At 32.7% G+C, this 27,382-nt stretch overlaps 1 protein-coding gene across 4 annotated transcripts in view; it reads left to right on the top strand.

Moving 5' to 3' along the window:
• The window catches only part of ARHGEF10 (Rho guanine nucleotide exchange factor 10), a 221,909-nt gene that overhangs the window by 82,354 nt on the left and 112,173 nt on the right, over positions 1 to 27,382 (top strand). For 3 of the 4 annotated variants that reach the window (XM_051976003.1, XM_051976002.1, XM_051976001.1), the window contains exons 6-10: positions 2,286 to 2,362; positions 5,333 to 5,389; positions 13,077 to 13,240; positions 16,836 to 16,952; positions 19,882 to 19,996. In XM_051976003.1, the coding sequence (XP_051831963.1) occupies positions 2,286 to 2,362; positions 5,333 to 5,389; positions 13,077 to 13,240; positions 16,836 to 16,952; positions 19,882 to 19,996 (530 nt within the window). The remainder of the gene's footprint in view (positions 1 to 2,285; positions 2,363 to 5,332; positions 5,390 to 13,076; positions 13,241 to 16,835; positions 16,953 to 19,881; positions 19,997 to 27,382) is intronic. The other variant, XM_051976004.1, reaches the window with a different exon arrangement.

Below are 27,382 nucleotides of genomic sequence, written 5' to 3'. Positions count from 1 at the left end.
AGCAGAAAGTCAGGCCTTCAGGCTTAATCAGTGGTCCAGCTAATAGACTAAATATCGATAAATGTCAAATACCAATAAATGTCATCAGCTCAGGTTAAGTAAATATGTTTCTAACTGGCCAAGGCTCAAGTAGATATGAGCCTGCACATATTATACAGGTCATAGGGGAGACACAGAAATAATAAAATACAGAAAAAGAATTCATACATTCCTGTAAGTTCTTCACCTTATCTATTCCCCACAGAAATGAGAATAATTTCACAGCAGGTGCTTGAGACTAGGGACCACTTCATTTTAGTATTAATATCCCTTTTGTCTAGCACAGTGCTGAACAATTGGTAGACACCTTATCAGTATTTGTCTTATTTCATTAATTTTTATTTTAGAGTGTCTATATGTTTAACTATATGTGACTTTGTCACTTTTTTGGACCAAACATCATCTTATTGATGTAATCAATACTAGGTGAAGAAACTTTCTTTACTTTATGCAGTTGGCACCTGTTTTGCAATTCATAATCCTAGAGCTGCAACATGGAGAGTTCAAGTGATTTGATTAGGACCAGATTAATCAGAAGTAGGGCACCTAGGTAGTGCAATGGATAGAGCATGGGGTCTAAAGGAAGATGTCTCTATGAGTTCAAGTCTGGCCTTCAGCACTTTCTAGCTGTGTATTCTTGAGCAAGTCAGTTAACAGTGTGTCTTAATTCCCCCTCTGTAAAATGAGCTGAAGAAAAAAATGGCCAACCACTGCAGTATCTTTGCTAAGAAATCCCTACATAGAGTCAGGAAGGCTTGGAGATGATAGAAGCAAAAAAATGAGTCTGAAGTAGCACCTGAACCTATCTTGGTTGTTTTTGTTTTTAAGTTAAAAATTAAAGTATAATGTAAAATGAAATAAGATCATACATATATGAACCTGAACTACACAAAAACAAAGACTATGTCTTGTGGCTTTTTATAACCACTCATACTATATTACCTGAAATATCTTCGATTGTTCATAGATTTAATTATCAGTAATTGTCCATGATCTGTTCAGTTCTTTCCCTCTAATATCTCTGCTTTTCCCAGGGTAGAATAAAAAAAAGGAGAAGATATAAAATGCATTTTTTTTCTGTGTTGGTAGTTTTATTTCCCATTGCTCATAGGACTCTCCCCATCCAGAATCCCCTTCTTCTTTCTTCTTCCCACTCTCCCTGAGTGGGTGGGGGGAAGGGAAGATTTTTCTTTCACAAATCAGCTCAAATCCCAATACTCCAAAAAAGGCTTTTTCCTTCCAATTCAGATCACATTTATTTTCTCCATACTTTGAAATCATTTACAACTTTATTTTTAAAAACTTATTTCTTACCACTTATACATACAGGAACTGAGGATCATGGGATTATAGATATAGATCAAAAAGGAATATTAGAAATTACTGAATTCAAACCTTTCATTTTACAGATGAGGAAGCTGAGACTAAGAAAAGTTTAATGATTTGCCCATGATCATACAACTAGAAAGTGTCCTAGGCAGGATTCAAACTTAGGTTTTCTTAACTTCAAGTTAATTGTATCACTTGATTCATATTTATATACTGGGACTCTCCACTGGGATTATCAGATCCTGAAATGTCAAGCATTGTCTCTAAAATTTCTCTTATGGCTCACTCAATTCTTTTGTTCTGTGCTCCAAAAAGGCACTCAATAAATATTTGACTTTATTAATGAGTGAAAATTAGAGGAGATGATAATAAGACCTCAGAGACATACAGGCTTATTTGATAAATGAAGAAATTGAGGGTGACAATTTAAGTAGTCCAAGATGAAACAAGTAATAAGTAGTGGAATCAGTATTTAAATTTAAGACCTGTGACGCAAATCCAGTGCTCTTTCCATCACTTAACACTGAAATTGAAAACAAAAATTGCGATTTGGCTTGTTTAAGCAAAAGTGTCCAAAGACCACTTGATATTATTGAGAGATCACTGACTTGAAAGTTATGGGTTCAAATGCCCAACTCCACCACTTTTTTTTACTATGTTTAATTAAGTCATGAGTGCTTTAGATGATAAATTTTCTCCTCATTTAAATTGATGATGTTGATACCAAACCTATTTTAGGAAAATGCAATGCAGATTTTAAAATTCTTTAAAAAATAAGCTTGTGATTGTCATTATTCTTTGACCTATTATGATGTAAAATAGAGACTTGACCATCTGGTGAAATATGAGATGAAGGGTCTCCATTACTAGGTGATGCAGATGAATATTAATTATGTGTTTTCTCATTCATTTTTAAGCGAAGACCAGGTTAATAAAGAAGATAGTCCTCTAGCCAAGTGGGTTGCAGATCCTGCCAATACAGCATGGATGGAAAGTGAGTGTCATAAAAAAATAGCTCCAAAGGAGAAACTGTTGAATAAAAAGTTCACTGACAAAGTTGCTATTAAAACTCAGAATGAAATATCCTAGCAGATAATTTAGTAATTACGGATAACTAAGATGGCTCTACATTGTAAGTCATTCACACAAGCCAATTACACAGAGATTAGTGAGCCAGCATATAATAAAAGAGGATAATTAGGGAACCAATTTTTGTTTTTCTATTCCAAGAAAAAAAACACCCTCAAAACCTTTAAAATCAATCTAGCTAAAAATATTCACAGTCTTACAAAACTATAGATGAACTAAAATATTGGAAAAAATTCATCCATTTATTAAAAAATGAAGCATTATAATAAGCAGTAAGGCTAAAGAGAAGAAACCTTTTTCAGTGTCCCTAAGAATCTAATAGTTGGTTTAGTGCAGAATTACCTCCACAGGTGATGATGCTTCAGTCAATGGGCAAACAAGGTACACAGCTTCTCCTGACTTTTAATTGCTCCTGGAAATTACATACCTGTGACCAACTTTAAAGAATATAGGGTTGTAATGCTCTGATTTCTAGCTTACATTCAGCAGTAGATCTGGAACATTCATAGGTTTTCTGTCTTTTTATTTGCCTTTGAACCAATTCCCTTTCATGGAAATTTTTTTTTTCCTGGAAAAAGGCTGTCCCACATGACAAGACAGTATATGTGATCTTTTGTATAGTTTTGTAAGACTGTGAATATTTTTAGCTAGATTGATTTTAAAGATTTTGAGGGTTTTTTCTTTAAGTAGAAAAACAAAAATTGGTTTCCTAATTACCCTTTTTATTATTTGCTGGCTCACTAATCTCTGTGTAATTGGCTTGTGTGATTGACTTACAAGGTAGAGCCGTCTTAGCTATCTGTAATTATTAAATTATCTGCTGAGATGTTTCATTCTGGGTTTTAATTATGACACTGTCAAAACAAAAACCTCTCCTAATTGGATGATTCTGCTTGGGGGATATTAAGTCATCATCAATTTACCACAAAATTATGGACATGCTTTTCCAAAGCATTTTAATTCGAAAGCTAAATTAATCTCTATTTTCTTCCTTTAACTCTCCTCCTTTCCAGATGACAGCTAATTAGAAGGGCTACAATTTAGTACAACAGTAAACTGGCATTACTTCAACAGTACCAAACAGTAGTCATGTAGTGTAATGGAAAGAATGCTGGATCAGTAGTCAGAGTTCTTGGCTTCTCATGCTCATTCTGGAAACAGCTAGTCATGTGACCTAAAACAAGTCACTGCCCTCTTGGGCTTCAGTATTCTCATTTATAAAATGAAAAATTTTAATCTCCAAAATCTTTATAAACTATAATATCTTATAACTCTCAAAAGTTCTCCAGAGGTTTTGATAAAAAATTTTATTAAATAAGAGAAAATATCATTTTATATGGAAAGTATGATGGCAAGAAGGGATGGGGCATAGTCTGTGTAAGGTAATACCTTTCCCTGGAAATTATTTAATTTTAATATTTATGTTAAATATTAGTTTGTATATTTAATATATATATATGTAGCTTAAATATTTAAATTTTGAAGTAGTAAGGGAGAAATAAACAACAAGTCAATCATGTTTTCTTTTAAAACAGAGAGGACAAAAGTGAGACTAATTCAAAGTTAAAACAGGCAAGATAAAGGTCTTAAGACCATGCCACAACATTGGCTGAAATAAGGAGGAATTTCAGCTTGAAGAAAAATCTTGAGGTGGGATTTGGTAGGGAATTTGGTAGCTATCTTCAGGTATTGAAAGGACTGACTTCTAGAAGAAAAATTTTGTTTTTCTTGGTACCAGAGGTAGCCCTAAGGAATGATACTTGTCAAAAGGTAAGAAATGGCTAGACTTGAGGATATTCTTTCTAAAAGTCAGGACTTTCCAGAAATGGAATGTGGTTGGATGCTTTAGAAAGTAGTTAGTTCCTCTTTAGTACAGTTTTTTTTCCTAAGGCTTGGAAAACAGCACATTATGCAGTAGATTTTTAGTTATTTTGAGACTTTTTGAACAATATATAAAGATAGCTTTAATATTATAAAATAGAACTATTCTCTAATCTGAAGAATATATTATGATCTTAGTTAATTGTTCTTTTATTATGCTGATATTTTAAAGTAGAATTTTAATTAAGAAAATGGTTTTTAATACAAGGAGGAATAATTGTTAGATGCATTTAAAAAGTGACTTTTTAACCTATTTTTCTACATAATTCCCTGGTGGATACAAGCACTGTTATAAAACTTTTGTTTGGGGCTTTTGTAGAATTTCACACATTTAATCGACTTTTGTTGGTTTTGACCTTAAAGCTAGAATTCTTGAAATTTGGCTTTCTTTTCCCAACCCTCATTTCACTTCTTTTGATATTCTTCATTAACATTCAAACTTTATAACTATTAAATAAATGAAATACCAGTGGGTTGATCATAAATTTCTTCCTGAGAAAAAATAATCTCTGTATTTGGAAACAGAGAACTGATTTCCAAGTCTTCATCTTATGATTTTTGCGAGGTGATCAGCAAGTCATTTTGCTTAGTTTCTTCATCTTAAAATGAGGGGTTTGACTAAATGGCCTCTAAAGTCATGTGTCCTTTTTAATTTTCAATCATGATGTTATGGTAATATTATTGATGTTTTAAAATCAAATGACAGCATGCACTTTATCCAGATACTAAGTAACTGGAAGAGAGAGATCATTTTTTGTCAGAGTACAGCAAAAGCCAACTATACTTGATAAATCTAATGTGGTCATATGTCCATCAAAATATCCTGCTGCCAATATGATGAATTTTATATACAGAATACTTACATATCACCTTCTAGACTTAACTTTTTGAAAAAGCTTTAGAATTAATTTTAAAAGTTTATGGTTATATAAAATGTAAGTAGCAGTGAACTGTGCTTACCTAGATTTTAAACATATTTCTTTTATTGTTTTAGACCCAGAAGAAGTGATTTATGATGATGTTCCAAGAGAAAATTCAGACTCAGAACCAGGTTTGACTTGAGTGCAAATTAGATATAGAATATTTATCCTAATATCTTTTTGTTCTTCATTTTTTGTATATATTTGATTTATAAATGTTTATATTTAATGATAGCTTGTCAGAACTCATTGGTTTGTGTTTTTTCTTTCTTCTTTTTTTTTCTTTTTTCTTATTTTTATTAAATTTTGTCCTATTACTGTCTGTCACCATGGGTAAAGCAGTATGGTGCATTAATTAGAATCCTATTCTTGAAATAAGAAACACTAACTTTCATTCTTGTCTCAAACATTTAACCATTTATGTGACTGGATAATTCACTTTACCTCTCTGAGCCTTGGCTTCCTTATTTGTAAAATGAGAATCATTTATTCTGGCTCATATATGTAAAGTGCTTTGCATACATTGATGTAGCTATGTGAATGTGAATTATTGATGATGTTATTATTATCATCTTTCTCAGGATTCAATTTCCTTACCTGTAAAATGAGGAAGTCATACTAAAAGATCTTTAAGCCTGTTTTACTTCTAAATTTTAATTAAAATTCTCTAGAATCTTAGATACCATTGAATATAATTTTTAAAGTCTCAGTAGCTAAGACTGACCAAACATAGCTCTGACTTGAAGTCATCTGGCTACAATGTCCAATGTATTCATGAAGAATGATGCTGCTAAAAGTTGCTTTGGGCAAAATCTGCTCTCTTAGGGAACAACATGCACTATGTGTGAGTTCTTGCAATCCTTAGCCAGTAGGTGAGTGTACTGAGGTGTCTCTTACCAGCTGAATGATTCCAACTGGGAAGGAAATTGCCCAGGGCCAAATTCCAAAATTATTTTGCTCTGATGACACACAGCTTGATTCCTGTCAAACTAAGAGAAGAACTTGCCAATCAGTGGACTTGTTGGGGAAAAACAGATGCCTGGTTGATTTAGGATGTTTTTCCTGGCAGTGAAAGAAGCCCTTTGAATCCAAGCCCACCAAATAAAAAACCCAAATAATTCCCTTAGGCCTTGACATTACTTAAAGATACTCTTTTAAGCCATCTTGTTTGCCCTTGAAAGAGTCAGAATAATTGTGGAGAACACCAGAAAAGCTTTGAGAAAGATGGAAGAAAAAGTCAACAAGCATTAAGTATCTATTATTTATTGGGGGCTGGGTTAAGTGCTGGAAACAGAAAGAAAGGTAAGAAAAAAAGGATGAAGTATCTTTTCAAATTACCTGCTAGTTAATCAATAAGCATTGTTTCTACTAAGCACCATGCTAAATGCTGGGGATACAAAGAAAAGTAACATACGTTTTCTGTTCTAAAATAACTCACGATCTAGTTAATGTAACTGTACTTGTCAAAGCCAAATTAAATTTTTGGTAGATGAAATGATCTGTTGAGAGAAATCAATGACCTCATCCTTCACAAAACTGAAGATGGCAAAAGACTTTAAATAGTAGGAATAGTGAAAAAAAATTCAGTAATTATTTATTGAATGAGAATCGCAAATTTCCTAGTGTGCTAGGTTTGTGGAGGGATATAGGAAAAATATAATGCAGGTCCTTATTCTCAATGATCCTACAATTTGATTGTATAGTAGCATGATCACAAGTTCAGAAAGTAGAAGACCTTGGACTTGGACTAGAACTTCCAGAGCTAAAGCTGTTATTGTATCATACTAGTTGGGGATATACCCCCATATAGTGAAAAAAATTGCAAACTGCAAATTAGAATATGTAAACCAGTGTTGTATAGAGTATCATAGGTACTCAAAAAAAAGCTAAATTAGCCAAGAGTAAAGTAATTTTGAGAAATGCACTAGATTTGGAGTGAAAGGACCTGGGTTCAAATCCTCTCTTATTTGTCTGTATTGCTCTGGAAAAACCACTGTAAACCCGATGGGCTAGCCTCTAACCTGCTAACAAGTCCCGCAAATGAGCTATGCCTTAGCTTTGGAAAACAGTTGTCTTCTAATTTTATCTTGACACTACTTCATGTTTGGACCTAGTTTCTTCCTTTGTAAAATGAGGGGATTAAATAGGATAAATTCTAAGATACTATTTGCCTCTAAGTCTTTAATCCCAATTGAGTCATCAAGTCCTAGATTCAAAATATATCAACATTGAGTTACTCAGATGATTATTTTGATGGAGTTAATCAGGCAAACAGGAAGTCATTTTAGTCACACAAAAGACTGACTTTGGTCACTAAATTTACCATATTTTGGGATTGAAATAATTGCTTGAATTCATCAATTTATTGTTTTAGTGATATGGAAACATGGTTTGAGAATGCAGCTTTGCTTCTGCCTGTATTATAAGATTATAGATGTAGCATGGAGAAAATTTAGTCAGTTTTTATTCCCCCCCCCTTTTAAAGACAAAAACCCTAATCCCAGAGATTAACTGATCAAGGTGAAAAAGGTAGCATGGTCAGAGTTGATATTAGAACTCAAATCTTCTGATTCCAAATTCTTAACACTCTACTACAACAGGCTGCCTAAATGACCTTAGACAATCCACTTTTTCTCTATGGACCTCGGTTCTCTCATCTATTAAATGAGGAGGTTTAGATGTTCATAATTCCTTGTCAGTTCAAAATACCAGGATCTATTTAAATGCCAATAAGAAAAAAAATGCAATCCTTTTTATTTCAGAAGTTATTAAAGAGGTGTATGATGATGAAGAAACTTTTTTTTTTTTCAGGCATCTTTTAAAAATTCATTCTTTACTTTTCAGGATATTTGACTGAAAGTTTAAAATGTACATTATGCTTTTAGAAGAATTAATTTGAAGTTATGAAGAGTTGGAAAAGATGATGTTTCAAGGGGTTATGATTATATGTTGTGTTTAATTTGACTTGAAACAAGTTTCAAGTTTTAAATGCACAAATTCCAAATGTATTTAAATCTTTCCTTTTGGTTTGCTTTTTCTACATGAGAATCCAATCTTCAGTGCTACTTTGGTTATGCTTATTTTTAGTGTTTTGTGAGAATATAATTTATAAAAGTTTTAATTGAAATAACCCAAATAATAGATTTAATTAAGGAAATACCAGCAAGTTTTCACACTACAGGAGTGCCATCTTTCTAATTACTCTGCAAAATTTTTCAATTGAACCTCATTCCAGAGGAAAAGCTTACCCAAAATAGACATTTCTAACAATACACTTGATAAATAATTGAAACCAGAGCAATGCTAATATTTTGTCCCTTTCAACAGGAGCCACTTCTAGAAGCAAATTCCTTAGGAAGATAAATGATATGGAGTATTTGCTAAAAGATAAGAATCTCTGAGTCTATGTACTATCTTACATGTAATAATTGAGTATCATTGTAGTCTGGTTTTTTTGTGTATGAGAGTGGAGAAATAGAGCGCTGGAATTAGAGCCAGGTAACCTGAGTTTGACTCTGATCTCTTCTCCCATTCTAGCTATATATACCTTCTCTGAATCTCAGTTTCTTGGCGCATGAACTAATGGACAATGGATTCCTTATGGACTATTTCTAGGACTTATGGACATTTGTAAATTTTCAGGTCGATTTATGTTGTTACATTACTACTAGCCTGTGTTATATTACTTTGTGCTTATGTATTTTAAGCAATTGCAAGAATCATTGGATTTCTTGAGATGAAAGATTGTTGATGAGACTTTTTGCAGTAGTTAAATTTTCATGTTGATTCATGTTATTTGTTACATTACCACTAGCCTGTGTTATATTGCTGTGTGCTTTTGTAAATTATGTATAATGCCTCCCATATTGATGGATTTATGTATACCATGTATATCTGTTACAAAGTTCTGGCCCATATTGATGGATTTATGTGTACCCCCTCAGAAACCCCCTATGTTTTAAAACAAAAGAAAGGGGGAGATGTTGGAATCCTTACTAACTGCTAACTAATTAGAGTTGATCTAATCTTACAAGAAGATGTTTTGGCCAGAACCTGAAACTAGGTACTAAGTAGAACTAATCAATACAAGGCTTGTGTTCACACCTTTACTCATTGGAGTTCAATGAATTCACACCTCCCTTGAAGCTCTTTGGGAGCATAAATAGAGCTTCAATGGGCCAGTCGAGGAGTTCTAGAGAGGAAGACGCTATAAGTTGAGATTTCACCAGAATGACATGAAGACTGGAGCTGGCTGGAGGCTGAAGAAAGCAGAGGCAGAAGCTGAAGGACCAGACCTTTGGATTTGGTGACATTCGGAGAGAGCTCTTGGAACCAAGCAGAGAGATGGATTCCAACAAAAGCCAAATTAAATTTTTGGTAGATGAAATGATCTGTTGAGAGAAATCAATGACCTCATCCTTCACAAAACTGAAGATGGCAAAAGACTTTAAATAGTAGGAATAGTGAAAAAAAATTCAGTAATTATTTATTGAATGAGAATCGCAAATTTCCTAATGTGCTAGGTTTGTGGAGGGATATAGGAAAAATATAATGCAGGTCCTTATTCTCAATGATCCTACAATTTGATTGTATAGTAGCATGATCACAAGTTCAGAAAGTAGAAGACCTGGTGCAAATTCTATATTTTCTACTATCTATGAGTTCTTGGGCAAAGCCATTTAATCTCTCTCTGGGTCTCAGGTTCCTCATCTGGAAAATGACAGACTTGGACTAGAACTTCCAGAGCTAAAGCTGTTATTGTATCATACTAGTTGGGGATATACCCCCATATAGTGAAAAAAATTGCAAACTGCAAATTAGAATATGTAAACCAGTGTTGTATAGAGTATCATAGGTACTCAAAAAAGAGCTAAATTAGCCAAGAGTAAAGTAATTTTGAGAAATGCACTAGATTTGGAGTGAAAGGACCTGGGTTCAAATCCTCTCTTATTTGTCTGTATTGCTCTGGAAAAACCACTGTAAACCCGATGGGCTATCCTCTAACCTGCTAACAAGTCCCACAAATGAGCTATGCCTTAGCTTTGGAAAACAGTTGTCTTCTAATTTTATCTTGACACTACTTCATGTTTGGACCTAGTTTCTTCCTTTGTAAAATGAGGGGATTAAATAGGATAAATTCTAAGATACTATTTGTCTCTAAGTCTTTAATCCCAATTGAGTCATCAAGTCCTAGATTCAAAATATATCAACATTGAGTTACTCAGATGATTATTTTGATGGAGTTAATCAGGCAAACAGGAAGTCATTTTAGTCACACAAAAGACTGACTTTGGTCACTAAATTTACCATATTTTGGGATTGAAATAATTGCTTGAATTCATCAATTTATTGTTTTAGTGATATGGAAACATGGTTTGAGAATGCAGCTTTGCTTCTGCCTGTATTATAAGATTATAGATGTAGCATGGAGAAAATTTAGTCAGTTTTTATTCCCCCCCCTTTTAAAGACAAAAATCCTAATCCCAGAGATTAACTGATCAAGGTGAAAAAGGTAGCATGGTCAGAGTTGATATTAGAACTCAAATCTTCTGATTCCAAATTCTTAACACTCTACTACAACAGGCTGCCTAAATGACCTTAGACAATCCACTTTTTCTCTATGGACCTCGGTTCTCTCATCTATTAAATGAGGAGGTTTAGATGTTCATAATTCCTTGTCAGTTCAAAATACCAGGATCTATTTAAATGCCAATAAGAAAAAAAATGCAATCCTTTTTATTTCAGAAGTTATTAAAGAGGTGTATGATGATGAAGAAACTTTTTTTTTCAGGCATCTTTTAAAAATTCATTCTTTACTTTTCAGGATATTTGACTGAAAGTTTAAAATGTACATTATGCTTTTAGAAGAATTAATTTGAAGTTATGAAGAGTTGGAAAAGATGATGTTTCAAGGGGTTATGATTATATGTTGTGTTTAATTTGACTTGAAACAAGTTTCAAGTTTTAAATGCACAAATTCCAAATGTATTTAAATCTTTCCTTTTGGTTTGCTTTTTCTACATGAGAATCCAATCTTCAGTGCTACTTTGGTTATGCTTATTTTTAGTGTTTTGTGAGAATATAATTTATAAAAGTTTTAATTGAAATAACCCAAATAATAGATTTAATTAAGGAAATACCAGCAAGTTTTCACACTACAGGAGTGCCATCTTTCTAATTACTCTGCAAAATTTTTCAATTGAACCTCATTCCAGAGGAAAAGCTTACCCAAAATAGACATTTCTAACAATACACTTGATAAATAATTGAAACCAGAGCAATGCTAATATTTTGTCCCTTTCAACAGGAGCCACTTCTAGAAGCAAATTCCTTAGGAAGATAAATGATATGGAGTATTTGCTAAAAGATAAGAATCTCTGAGTCTATGTACTATCTTACATGTAATAATTGAGTATCATTGTAGTCTGGGTTTTTTTGTGTATGAGAGTGGAGAAATAGAGCGCTGGAATTAGAGCCAGGTAACCTGAGTTTGACTCTGATCTCTTCTCCCATTCTAGCTATATATACCTTCTCTGAATCTCAGTTTCTTCATTTGTAAAAAGGAGAATGATTCTTATCTTGCTTACCTGTTTTGAAGAGAGATATGAAATCATTTTAATACCTAAATCATTATGTAAATGTCAGCTACTCCTATTATTCTTGTGAGGACATTCACTACTACCAATGAAATCAAATATTTAATTACAGAGACCAGCCCATCTTAAAATCAAGATGTCTGCCATGAGTATAGATTATTTTTGTGGGATAAAGTTGTAATGCTCTTGGTAGGTTTTTGGAAGCAGAACTGCACACACATGGACCCCTTGATTTTACTCTCTTTGTAGTGTTCAGTTACTATTTACCAACTCCTGTAATGAATTTTTTTGAATCATGGATTTTAGGAAGAAAATTTGCATCAGAGCCTCTTACCACAAAATTCATAAACATTCAGACAGGATCAAGTGAGAAATTTAGATACAATGCAATGTGAATAGCAAGATGCTATTCAAGAAAATATTGAGGAAATTGAGCTTCTGAAAGATTCAGTTGCCCATGATCATCCATTCACATGTGGAGGAGAGCTGTGATTCTACTCCAAGTCTTAGAACTCTAAGTGCAGGGTTTTCCCACTAAACCAAAATGACACTTTGTAGGCTACAGAAGTGGTTTCCACTTAGTGATTTATGAACCCCTTAGGGGGTTTGTGATGATTGTCCAAGAGGATTTATGCTAAAAATCTTTAACATCATCTTAAGTAGTAAATAACTATAAACAGTATTATGAGTAGGATATTCAGATATTTTAGGAATTCAAACCCACTTTTTTGCAGTTGTTGTTTAAAGGCATTCACAGAATTTAAACACATTGGGGACTACTAGGATAGAGGAATAATTTGAGAATTAGGAAGAGCAGAGTTCAACATCTGAGGAAATCACTTTATCAATCAATGCCTCCAAACTACTGTAAAACTACAGAGCAGGTGCTGATCTACATTGGTAGACAGAATTCCTTTATTGGGAAGTCCTTATGCTAAGGAAATCACAATTCTTGTAAAAAATGTAATTGTGTCATTGAAAACCAAGGGCGAAGGCTTTTAATTAATTTAAAATTTCTCTGAATAATAAAAATGAAAGCATTTCCAAATGAGATCTTTGGAAAAAACTCCTTTACAGTCAGCATCTCACTTCCTATAATGATGTGTATAATACTCCAAACTATATCGTAGAAAATTATAACTAGTTGAAACTCATGACTAAATGTAAATCCAAGTGACTTTGCATTTTCATTTTCATTCCATTTTGATATTAATGCATGCAGAGGAAATGATTTATGATGATGTTGAGAATGGGGATGAAGGTGGAAACAGCTCTTTGGATTATGGGTGGAGTTCAAGTGAATTTGAAAGCTATGAAGAGCAAAGTGATTCAGAATGCAAAAATGGGATTCCGAGCTCCTTTTTGCGAGGCAACCACAAAAAGCAAGTATGTAATCAAAACACTTTATTCATTCGCGTAAGATCTTTTAAAATATATTTTTAAATTTTAATAAAAAATATTTTTTAATTTTAATTTTTTTTAAATTTTAAAAAATATTTTTTTTAATTTTAAAAATAATTATTTAAAAATATGAATTTTAATTCTGAAATGGAAGTTGAAATATGATTAAAATGGTGAATTTATGAAACAGTACTTAAAAGAAAAGGGTATACTTTACACTGTAGATTAATTTATGAGATTCTATTGAATTTTCATTAAAAAATCCATTTTAAATGCAATATAGTAGATTACCACATAAAGATGTCTTATATGATGAATCTTTTAGTAAAATATTTTCTATATGTGTCTGTTTTGAAAAAAACTGTTTTCATGTGCCAGTTTTGTTTGAAGCAGTCCAGCCATATTTTTTTAAGTAATGTTTTGGACTTACAGCCATTTTTACCATAAAACAGAAGAGAGAATAGAGAGTAAAATGCATAATAGTTTTAGAAGACTAAAATTTTATTTTGCTTTCTGTATATGTGATATCTTCTAAGCATTATTCTTTGGTAAGTATTATTGAGTTTAGGAGTGTTAAGAAGGAAACAGGAAGTTTGAGGAAAGTAGGAAAAAAAATCATACCTCCTTTAGAGTCTGTCTTTGGCTTCAGTTACTAGATTTCATATATATATATATATATATATATATATATATATAATTTTTGAGCTGAAGTTTTCTACACTTAATAGTGATTTCTATATCTTATCTGCATCTTTGTTTTAATCATACACATTTAATAATATAATATAATAATAATATAATAAAATAATATAATAATTTAATATGAGTATTAATGCCACTGAATATCATTGATGTGATATTTTTGTCCATATATGACATCTATTCATGTTGTTTTCTCCAAAGTAAATTGAATCACTGAACAGCTAAGTTGTTTCTGTTGGTCAGGTTTATTGATCCAGTTTATGTGATTTAAGTTCTGACCCTTAACAAGGTCAGAACTAACCACTTTGACCTCATAAGAGAAAATTATCATTAACTCTCAAAACACAACCTATTTGTGCTTTCCAAGTCAGGTTTCTATAAATTTCTCAATGGAACTCATTTTTAAAAATGCCACTAGTTCAATTTAAAGTGACAAATTTGGTTTTTCCTCAGGGCAATCAAGTACAAGCTTCATGAAATTAGGTTTCTTAGGTGAAGTAAAATTTAGCTACTTCTGAATACCACAGAATCACAGAATTTCAGAGTTGGCAGGTGTATCACTGGCCATCCACTCCAATCCATAACTGGAAGCAAAATGAGATTTCTAAGAAAGCAGGCAACTTTTCATAACTTGGATTTTGAATTTTATATTAAAACTTCTTTAGAGATTGTGGTATCTTTGTTCCATTAGAATGTGATAATAAATACAGAAACTTACAGTCTGTACTGTGAATAGAAGGAATACTAACATTGAGAAATCATAGTTCCTTGCAGTAATGAAGTAAATTAAGTCTAGGTCAGATGTGTAATACCTTTGGAGAGACTAGTAAGTTTTTCTTAGAGAAAATCTGGATTCTTTCCCTATATCCCATTTCCAGCCATTTTGCATAAAAGTACTATTTATTTTGCTTTGGAAAGAAGTTAGGATGAGCTCTCCACTAAGATCCCTTCTCAACTCTAAGTTTCTGTGATTCTGTTACAAAAGTAGTGCCATTGTGCAAATGTCTTAAAGCAAGTGACTGTCAGTAAAAGTTTTAAAAAAATTCTGGTTTAATGAAAACATCATTTGATCTCTGGTCAATAGGAAGGGATTTGAATCTCACAATCACCACTTATGGTCTTGGGCAAACCACTTGACACTTAATGGCTATATGGTTATAGGCAAGTCAAATGACTGCCTCACTAAAATCACTAAATCAATCAGTAAATCAACAAGCATTTATTAAGCCTATACTTTATAGTATTGGGAATACAAATACAAAAATCAGATAGCCCCTTAATTTTGGGGTCTTTTATTTTATCTAATTCTCAATGACCCAAAGCAATTCTTTTATGACATCAATTTGCAAAAGTACTTATTGGTAAGTTTTCTCACCAGGGAATCCATAAAAAACAATGAAATTACAGGTATAGATGGTAGAATTCACTGATCTAGAGGTGGAACAGACACCCGCCAACCCCCACATCTTACAAATGAAAACACTCAACCCAATGTGATTAAGTGACTTGCTCAGTCATGAAATTTAAACTGAGGTGTTTCGAATCCAGTACTAGTCAGTGTTCTTTCCACTATACTCCTCACCGCCATCTACACACACACACACACACACACACACACACGTACATATATGTATATATATTCACCTTTATGGACAAAAATAGTTTTATACTTGTGTTACCTATTTCAAGGAGTATTTTGTAGCATATAATACATGTAAAAACATTTTATAACCAAAAATCCTATACAAAAGTGACCTATTAATATTATCCACATGGTCATTATTAGGACAATTCAGCCATATCTCAGTGAGGTCCTTTTCAGTGGTGGCCTTTTTATGTACATAGTCTGAAAAATCACTAACATTTTATTGAAAGGAGAGCTAAACATTAGCCTTTAATTTAGAGATGTTTACCTACCTATCTGGTAACTGAAAATGAATATGCCAATCTTGAATTGAAGTTAAGTTGATTCATCTCTCTCTATAATTCCTATAAGTAAAATTCTAATTTCTTCAGCCACATACCAGGTAACAGGTTTTTAGAGGATAGACTTAAAATCAAGATTTAGCCCACAAAGGAATGTTTAAAACATAACACAAGCCATATCTTTTTTAAACTTCAACTCAAAAAAAGCTTGCAAATTTTAAAAATACTTTGCCCAAAATAGTACTGTCTGGGACTAAGCATGAAAAAGGCTAGCCCTAAAGGAGCTATGTTGTTTTTGTCTGTGTTTTTGAGATGTTATACTGAAATAAAAAAATAACGAATGAATTTTGATACTTGGTCCAGGAACCAAACCCATAATGTTGAGAGCAACTTATGTCAGCTTGGAGACTGTTCAAATCTTTATCAGTTATAATTTTTCCTTGCTTTTGAAAAGTGAATGTTCAGAATTGTCTAGAATATTGTCTGCATGTTCTGCTGCAGGGCTGACTCAAAAAAAAATGCCTTTTTATTGAAAACACACCAATGGTTTTATTTTTAAAATATTGCATATAATGTTGAAAGAATGATTTTTAAAACAAAAAAAAATTAGTTTTTTTTTCATTTAGTTTTTAATATCAAGGCACCAAGAACTCTCCATTCTGGCTCACCTAAAGTAGTTGTGGTCTCAAAGCTTTGGGGTTTTAATTTTCCAAAATAACTGGTGCTAAATCAAGCGCATGGCATCTTGACCTGTTTGTAGTTGTGCTTACCAAAAGACTCGAGACTTGCCACTGCTTGAGTTTCCTTGCCAAAGTAGATTCTCATATATGTGCACCATTTGTCAGACAAAATTGCATGTGTGACACTACTGAAGTACTTTCCATTTACACTTGTCAAAAAGTACTACAGCCTTTTTTCTTTTGAAAAGATTGTATCTCTTTATGCACTGTAGCTGTCTCATGACCTAACCCGTTTAAAGGAGCACTATGAAAAAAAGATGAAAGATTTGATGGCAAACACTGTGGGAGCAGTAGAGATTCAGCAGCTAAAGCAAAAACATGAGCTTAAGGTAGTGTGGTTAATTTTTTGACCAGCTACATTTTAAATGATGATTTCAAAAGACTTTAAAAACTTTAAAAAATAATAACCAAATAGATAATAATTTTAATTAAAATGTCAACATGCTGATATTTTCAAAATTTACATTAAAAGTACACTGTCAAGTAACTTTTACTTTTGTTTGGTCTTCTCCATTTTTTTTTTTTTGCATCTCTCCCCACCTCCACCCCCAACTTATATCTGCTAAATAATGCTATGTTGAATTTGGTTGCAAAATTTAAGAATATGTTCTAATTTTCAAGTAACTTATCAGCCTAAATAACCTCATAGTTTTGGCTCTATTATGCTACTATCATAGGTTTAAGGATGATATTTGTGTTATTAAGTAGAATTTGTTTGCTTTTATATATGAAACATGTAGAAAAGGGGCTGTTGTGGTATAGGATAAAGTCTGATAGTATAGCAAAATTACAATTATTGTTTAAGTATCCCGAGAAGGCCAACAACATTCAGGTTAACAGCTGTAGAGTAAGTAGGCATCCAAAAATCCTCCTAATTTTGGGATCTGATAAATATTTCAGGCTGTTGACTTGACAACAGGTTTGGGAGGCATATCACATTGGGTAATAATGAGAAATCAAGGTGACCAGGTAAACCGGAAACAAATTATATAGGGTCTTGAATTTAGATAACTTAATTTACTTTTAATCCAGTAGGATATAAGGAGTAATGATTGATTCTTTTGCCAGCAAGAAATGAGGCAAAAGAACTGCTATAGAAAGATAGTATTACAGGCTGGTTTGGAGAGGGAGAAAGAGGGAAGAAAGATAATGAGAACTGAATAGTGATATTTGTAGAGAAAGAAGTTAGCAATAGGAACTTACTGGGCACATATCATGATGAATTCATTCCTGATTGGTTGGTATCCTGCAGATAGCTAGAAAGAAGGAAAAAGACTGGGAAAATATTAATCTTGGACATATATATATTTAGGGATCATAAACATAAAGCTAGTAGTTGATGTCATAAGAGGAAGTGAACTCTCCAAGGAAGAGAATGTAAAGAACTGAAAACAGCTGACTTAGCTTTAAAGACAACTCACTGTGAGGGGATGAGAAAAGGAAGAGGAACTAGATAAAAGAAACAAAAAAGAGAGATAAGTGGATTATTATTATCATTAAAAAAAAAAAAACAAGTAGAGAATTTCAAGAAGGGAAAACTCTTCAAAGATCAAATAGAGTCAATTCTTAGAATGATTTGATTTCTATATAAAGCCATTATATAGGCTTTATATCACAACTGGATATTTACTGCATTTTGGCATTCATTAGTGAACTTATAAAGGTAGCAATATGGCACAGTGGATAGATTACCAGGCTGGGAATCAGAAAGACTTGAGCTCAAATTAGGCCTCACACACTTATCAGCTGTGTGATTTTGTGCAAGTAACTTAATCATGTTTGCCTCAGTTTCCTCATCTGTAAAATTAGTAAAATGGCATATCTTTGCAAATGGGGTCACAAAATGTCAGGCAGGACTGAAACAGCTTCACAACAAAATGAATGTATTGTCAGAACTTTTGACTTGATACCACTAAGAAAAATTAAATGAAAATTCATTAAAAATCTTGCTTTCTATGCTAGGGATACAATGATGAACATGATATTGGGCCTACTTAGAATCTAATAAGAAGGAAGAAAATGTATATACAAATAACAGCAATACAAGGGAAGAGTATGATGAGTGGAAAGAAGAACTTTAAGTAGAGAGATTGAAATACAGTGCTCTGAAAATTTGAGAATAGAGACTTTATTTTCAAGGAGGGGAATTAAGAAAAACTTCATTGGCCTAATACTTGAATGACACCTCCTAAGGAAAGGAGGTACTTCAGTAAGTGGTGATGTGGTAATAGAGAGAAGAATCTATTCTAGATAAGGGAGATAGATGAACATAAAGATATGATAGAAGAGGATAGAACAAGAACAGAATTCATAGAGGAGCTTAGTTTGACTGTAGTGTTACATACCTGAAGAGAAGCAATATAAGAAGTCTAAAAAGGTAGAGTGGAGCAAGATTGTGGCAGATCTTAAATACTAGGATCAGAAGAATTATACCTTGAATTTGTATGACATTGGAACAGTCATTGATTACTTGAATAGAAACTGACAAGACAAAAGAGGTTTTTTTAAAGACTTTTTTAAAATGAAGAATCAATTGGAAAGGAATTAGAGACTAGACAATCAAATAAAATTATTACAATAGCCTAGATGAGAGATAATGAAGATTATCTAACTAGAAAATTATTGGTGTATCTCTCAGTCAAGCAGTCCTTTTTGTTTCAAAATTGTCTAATTGGTTCATTGTTTTTTATGTTCTATTTAGCTCACGTCAAAAATAATTTTACATTGACACACTTTAAGTGGTTCTTAGGACTTGGCCTGTTTTCATTTGACCACTTCAGATTGGCAGTCCTACATCAAGCGGGGACTTAAATGCAGTGATGACTTCAGTATTTCTATGGTCAAACTTGTGAAATGGGAATCCTGGAGAGAACTGAATTCCGTTTGACCTATCTCCGTATGCTTATTGCCCTTTCTACTCTTTGATTATAGTACTAGAATGTTTTGTAGGTCCACAAGTTATTTTTCTGTTCCTAAGAGAAGTGTTGTGTACATTTATGTGTACACAGACATGTATACATATGTATATGTTATAAAATGTCATATATATTTAAATAGTAAAAGAATAATGAATATATTTTTGACTGAAAAGAAAATGTCCATCCAAAAGATCCATCTGAGACCAAACGACTTGACAGTATTCTTTTAAAAGAAGCTAGTTAAAAGTATAGATTCCTGCCATGATGATGTGTATGTATGTCTATTGAACTGCGTCAGTAAGCACCAACTTCATAGCTTAACATTTTTCCTCTATTGCAGATGCAAAAACTCATGCGGGCAGCAAAAGAAGGTACCAAAGATGGCCTTGAAAAAACCAAAGCTGCTGTGAAAAAAGGCCGCTCATTCATCCGGACTAAATCATTTGTTTCCAATGGTCAGTATCTATAGAGTTGATGTCACTGTGTCAAGGTTGGTTACACTGACAGTGTTGTTTTTATTAAAACTTATATGGGGTTATCTGTGAAGCAAAATCAGGATCTTCTATAGGGAGAGCATGTTCATGGACAAAATGATACTTTTAGGTTTTCCCTCTTTGGGGAGATGATAGGAGAATTTTGAAAATACTTTCAATGATGGAAATTCTCCAGAGTGGAAACTTTTCTCTGTTCTTTTAGTGATTTGGCTGTGAGTATTATGATTTTCTCCCTTCCTTCCAGATTCCTTTTATTCTTACCTGATCCTTTCAGACTTCTTACAAAAAAAAACTTCTTAGGTCCTATATTCAACAAATTGAATATTTAATTCTGCAAAACATTATAGTTACAATAATAGAAAACAATATGGTCCTAAATTTAAATGACTGATAAGAGATAATTTATGTGAAAAGAAAGTCTTTTAATCTCTCAATTTTTTCCATCATCTTTCTAAGAAAGTTTTCTAAGAAAACTCAGCCAGTTATGGAACAATTGCCAGTTTGCTTTGGTGAAATACGTTTCCATACTAGACACTCCCTCCCTTTATGACTTCATAAAGGTCAGGGTATAAAATCACAAATTTTTGAAATATTTAAATAGGACAAAAGATAGAACATTTCACTCTAGGAGAAATTTGTATTTCAGCAGAGGTTAAAACCTCAATTTAATTCAAGGCCTGATTATGTCAGTCATAAGAATGGGAAAGGACTTGATTTTGTTTAGAGTTGGTTGAGGGAGCAAGAGAATAAATAATTGGCCCATGGTTATATAATTAGTGTTAGAGTAACCTCCAATTCATCCTTTACCCCACTACTAAACTAATCCTGATTTAGAGATATGATCATGCTCTCTGTTCATAAAAAGGAAAGAGAGCTCTGTTGCCTCTAGGATTAAATATGCTCTTCTAGTTGGGATTTAAAGTTCTTTACAATCTTTCCAGATAGCATATAATATATTATTCTCCCATTTTCTAACCCAGGGCTTCTTGAATTTTTTCCACTCGCAAATCCTTTTCAGCCAAGAAATTTTTACACAGCCCCAGGTATGTAGATAGATTAGAATATAGATATATAAAATGGGCATAGTCAACTTTTTTTGTCAATCAACTAGCATTTTTTTATTATAGCCTTTTATTTACAAGATATATGCATGAGTAATTTTTCAACATTGACAGTTGCAAAACCTTTTGCTCCAATTTTTCCCCTCCTTCCCTCCACTCCCTCCCCCAGATGGCAGGTAAACTAATACAAATTAAATATGTTAAAGTATAACATATACTAAATATATATGCTAAATATAACATATGTATATTGTCCATACAGTTAAGCACAAAAAGAATCGGACTTTGAAACAGTGTACAATTAACCTGTGAAGGAAATCAAAAATGCAGGGGGATAAAAATAGAGGGTTTGGGAATTCTATGTAGTGGTTCATAGTCATCTCCCAGAGTGCTTTCACTGGGTGTAGCTAGTTCAATTAATTACTGTTCTATTGGAGGTGATTTGTTTCATCTCATTGATGAAGAGAGCCATGTCTATCAGAATTGATCATCATACAGTATTGTTGTTGAAGTATATGATAATTTCCTTGTCCTGCTCACTTCACTCAGCATCAGTTCATGTAAATCTCTCCAGGCCTTTCTGAAATCATCTTGCTGGTCATTTCTTACAGAATAGTAATAGTCCATAACTTTCATATACCATAATTTATTCAGCCATTCTCCAATTGAGGGGCATCCACTCAGTTTCCAGTTTCTGGCTACTCCAAAGAGATCTGCCACAAACATTTTTGAACATACAGGTCCCTTTCCCTTCTTTAAGATTTCTTTGGGATATAAGCCCAGTAGTAACACTGCTGGATCAAAGGGTATGCACAGTTTGATAACTTTTTGAGCATAGTTCCAAATTGCTCTCCAGAATGGCTAGATATGTTCACAATTCCACCAACAATGTATTAATGTCCCTGTTTTCCCATATCCCCTCCAACATTCCGCATTATCTTTCCCTCTCATTCTAGCCAATCTGACAGGAGTGTAGTGGTATCTCAGAGTTGTTTTAATTTGAATTTCTCTGATTAATAATGATTTGGAGCATCTTTTCATATGGCTAGAAAGAGTTTCAATTTCTTTGTCTGAGAATTGTCTATTCATATTCTTTGACCATTTATCAATTGGAGAATGACTTGATTTCTTATAAATTAGAGTCAATTCTTTATATATTTTGGAATTGAGGCCTTTATTAGAACCTTTGACTGTAAAAAAAATGCTTTCCCAGTTTATTGCTTCCCTTCTAATTTTGTCTGCATTAGTTTTGTTAGTACAAAATTTTTTCAATTTGATATAATTAAAATTTTCTATTTTGTGATCGATAATGATCTCTAGTTCTTCTTTGGTCATAAATTCCTTCCTCCTCTACAGGTCTGAGAAGTAAACTATCCTATGTTCTTCTAATTTATTTATAATCTCATTCTTTATGCCTAGGTCATGAACCCATTTTGACCTTATCTTGGTGTATGGTGTTAAGTGTGGGTCAATGCCTAGTTTCTGCCATTTTCCTAATTTTCTAATTCCTAATTGCTAATTTCTAATTTTCCCAGCAGTTTTTGCCAAACAGTGAATTCTTATCCCAAAAGCTGGGGTCTTTGGATTTGTCAAACACTAGATTATTAAAGTTACTGACTATTTTGTCCTTTGAGCCTAACCTATTTCACTGATTAACTAGTCTTTTTCTTAGCCAATACTAAATGGTAACCACTGCTTTATAATATAATTTTAGATCTGGTACAGCGAGGCCACCTTCATTAGATTTTTTTTCATTAATTCCCTTGAAATTCTTGACCTTTTGTTTTTCCATATGAACTTTGTTGTTATTTTTTTCTAGGTCATTAAAATAGTTTTTTGGGAGTCTGATTGGTATAATGCTAAATAAATAGATTAGTTTAGGTAGTATTGTCATCTTTATCATATTTGCTTGCCCTATCCCAAGAACATTTAATATTTTTCCAATTGGTTAGATCTGACTTTATTTGGGTGGAAAGTGTTTTGTAGTTTTGCTCATATAGTTCCTGATTTTCCCTTGGCAGAAAGATTCCCAAGTATTGTATACTATTGACAGTTATTTTGAATGGAATTTCTTTTTGTAACTCGCACTGTTGGATTTTGTTAGGGATGCATAAGAATGCTGATAACTTATGTGGGTTTATTTTGTATCCTGCAACTTTGCTAAAGGTGTGGATTATTTCTAATAGCTTTTTAGTAGAATCTCTGGGGTTCTCTAAGTATACCATCATCATCAGCACAGAGTGATAATTTGCTCATTTACCTATATTTTCCTCATTACCTATTCTAATTCCTTTAATCTCTTTCTCAACTGTTATTGCCGAAGCTAGCATTTCTAATACAATATTGAATAGTAATGGTGATAGTGGACAACCTTGTTTCACTCCTGATCTTATTGGGAATGGTTCCAGTTTATCCCCATTACATATGATGGTTTTAAATAGATATTACTGATTATTTTAAGGAAGAAATCAAACATTTAATGATAGTGAGTCATAATTTCACAACCCCTACAAGGAGTTGTGACCCACAATTTAAGAAACTTTATTTTAACCAAACTGATCTACATAGACAACATTCCACTTCCCATTTCCAGGACTTGGTACTGGCCACCCTCCACATCTGAATATTCTTCTTCTTCATCTCTGCCTCATAGGATCTCTCACTTTTTTTGAAAAAAATGTCTTGAGTGCCACATACTATAAACTATGGAATAATGGAATATGGAATAAAACTACTGGAATCCTTTGAAGATTTGACGTCATTTATTAATGTTATCACCTCTCCCAAATTACTTTCTGTTTACTTCTTATATATTTATACATTCTTACTGATGTAAAAAGATATTTTCTTCCAGTGGAATTTAAGCTCCTTTAAGAGAATGTCTGTTTCACATTTATCCCTTGTTCCTAGCACAGTAATTGACCATTGTAGTACACTTGGTCATTCATTAAATCCTTACTAAATTGTTAAATTGAATGCCCAACTCCAAAGACAACTACTACTCCCCAATACTTTTAAAAAAATTTAATAGTATTTTATTTTTCCAAATACATGCAAGGATAGTTTTCATTATTCATCTTTGCAAAACTTTGTATTCCAAATTTTCCCCCTTTCCTTTCCCTGTCCTCTCCCCAAGACAGTGAACAATCCCATATAGATTAAATGTGCAATTCTTCTAAATGTATTTCCAAATTCTTTATGCTCTGCAAAAATAAATAAATCAATAAATAAAAAACAGATCAAAATGCCCATCAGTTGGAGAATGGATGAATAAATTGTGGTATATGAATGTTATGGAATATTCTGTAAAAAATGACCAACAGGATGATTTCAGAAAGGCCTGGATGACTTACATGAATTGATGCTGAGTGAAATGAGCAGGACCAGAAGATTATTATATACTTCAACAACAATACTATATGATGAGCAATTCTGATGGATGTGGCCCTCTTCAACGAGATGAACCAAGTCAGTTCCAATAAAGCAGTAATGAATTGAACCAGCTACACCCAGTGAAAGAACTCTGGGAAATAGTATGAACTACTACATAGAATTCCCAATCCCTCTATTTTTATCTGCCTGCATTTTTGATTTCCTTCACAGGTTAATTGTATACTATTTCGAAGTCCAATTCTTTTTGTACAGCAAAATAACTGTATGGATATGTATACATATATTGTATTTAACATATTCATTAACATATATGACATCATGGTAAACCTGCCATCTAGGGGAGGGGGTGGGAAATGGGAAAGGAAAAATTGTAACAAAAAGTTTTGCAACTGTCAATGCTGAAAAATTACCTATGCATATATCTTGTAAATAAAAAAAGCTATAATAAAAAAATAAAAAGCTTTAATAAAAAAAAACAGATCAAAGGGGAAAAAACATGAGGAAAAAAACAACAAACAAACACTACCACCAAAAAAGATGAAAATATTATGCTTTAATCCACATTCAGTCTTCATTGTTCTCTCTCTGGATGCAGATGGCTCTCTCCATCACAAATCTATTGGACTTGCCTTGAATCACCTCATTGAAAAGAGCCAAGTCCATGACAGTTGATCATCACATAATTTTGTTGTTACTAGAATGTTCAATATTCTCTTGGTTCTGCTCACTTAACATAGCATTAGTTCAAAAAGTTTTTCCAGACTTTTCTGAAATTAGCCTGTTCATCATTTCTTGTAGAGCAATAATATTCCATTACATTCATGTACCATAATTTATTTATCCATTCCTCATCTGATGTACAGCCACTCAATTTCCAGGTCCTTCCCACCACAAAAAAGAGCTGTTACAAACATTTTTGCACACGTGGGTCCTTTCCCCTCCTTTATGATTTCCTTAGGATACAAACCCAGTGGTAGCACTTCTGGGACAAAGGTTAAGCACGATATGATAGTCCTTTGGGATAGTACCAAGTTGCTTTTCAGAATGACTGGATCATTTCACAACTCCATCAACAGTGTATTAGTATCTCAGTTTTGCCACATGCCCTCCAACATTTATCATTGTCTTTTTCTGCCATTTTCGCTAATATGAGAAGCGGGAAGTGGTACCTCAGAGTTGTCTTAATTTCCATTCCTCCAATCAAAAGTGATTTATAGCATTTTTTCATATGACTAGAAATGCCTTTAATTTCTTCATTTGGAAATTGTTCATATCTTTTGAATATTTATCAATTGGGAAATGGCTTGTTTTCCCATGTATTGGAGTCAATTCTCTGTATATTTTAGAAATGAGACCTTTATCAGAAACATTGAATAAAATTTTTTTTCTAGCTTTCTATTTCCCTTCTAATCTTGGTTGCATTGGTTTTGTTTATGCAAAACTTTTTAAATTTAATATAATCAAAATTATCCATTTTTTGCATTTTCTAATGTTCTTTCTCTTTTTGGGCTATGAAAAATAGACTATCTGTTGTTCTCCTAATTTGTAGATAGTATCATCCCCTTTTTTGGCTAAATCATGAACCCTTTTCAACTTTTTCTTGATATAGGGCATTAGATATTGGTCAGTGCCTAATTTTTTCCATAATATTTTCCAGTTTTTCCAGCAATTTTTGTCAAATAATGAATTTTTATCCTAGAAACTGGAGGCTTTGAGTTTATCACAAACTAGATTACTACAGTCATTGACTATTGTGACTTGTGAACCTAACCTATCCATGTCTCTATTTCTTAGTCGGTACCAAATGATTTTGATAATTGATGGTTTATAATGTAATTTTAGGTTTGGTATATTTCCTTTGCATTTTTTCATTAATTCTCTTGAAATTCTTTTGTTCTTCTAACTAAATTTTGTTATTATTTTTTCTTGCTCTATAAAATAATTTCTTGGCAGTTTGATTGATATGGCACTTTGTAAGTAGCTTGATTTAGGTGGAATTATCATTTGTTATTATATTAGCTCAATCTACCCATGAGCAATTTCTTCCAGTTGTTTAGATCTAACTTTATTTATGTGAAAAGTATTTTATAATTGTGTTCATATAGTCCCTGGCTTTGTCTTGGCAGGTAGAGTCCCACATGTTTTATATTTTCTACTGTTATTTGGGATTTCTCTTTCTATCTCTTGCTGATTTAAGCACCACAATACTTTTTTTTTTTTTTTTTTTTTTTGGGCTGGGGCAATTGGGGTTAAGTGACTTGCCCAAGGTCACATAGGCCATAATGCTTTTTAAGGAAGGATTTTAGATGTTTAAATTTTACACTTTTCCTTTTTTTGTATGCCTATCAATTATCCCAGTACCTGGCATGTAATTGATGCTTATTAAAATTTTATTGATTGATCAAATGGCTTCTTAATTCTTCATTTTTTGCCATCAGATTGGTATTGGTGCATATTGGTGTTTACTGATATTTCTCCTGACAACTTTAATTTCAGCTTTTGATTTGTCCAGCCTGGCATTTCACTTAATGTACTCTGCATATAAGTTAAATGATTAAGGTGACAATATAAAATCTTATAATACTTCTTTTCTACTATTAAACCAATCAGGTGTCCCATGGTCAATTCTAACTGTTTCTTTTTGACCTCATATAAGTTCCTCAGGAGACAAGTAAGATGACCCAGTGATCCCAAGTCTTGGAAGACTTGCTACATTTTGTTGTGGTCCACATTATGAATTATGGGTATGGTGAACACAGAGAAACTTAGAAAGACTTATATAAATTGTTGTATAGTGAAGTAAGCAGAACAAAAAAAAAAAAGCATACATAATGACCCCACCTATGTAAATGGAAAGAACAAGAACAAAATAACTAAAAATAACTATAAAATT

Source organism: Antechinus flavipes, chromosome 2, assembly GCF_016432865.1.
Source record: "Antechinus flavipes isolate AdamAnt ecotype Samford, QLD, Australia chromosome 2, AdamAnt_v2, whole genome shotgun sequence".
Taxonomy (NCBI): Eukaryota; Metazoa; Chordata; class Mammalia; order Dasyuromorphia; family Dasyuridae; genus Antechinus; species Antechinus flavipes.
Note: the sequence above shows the minus strand (reverse complement) of the source record. Positions and strands in the feature narration are given on the sequence as shown.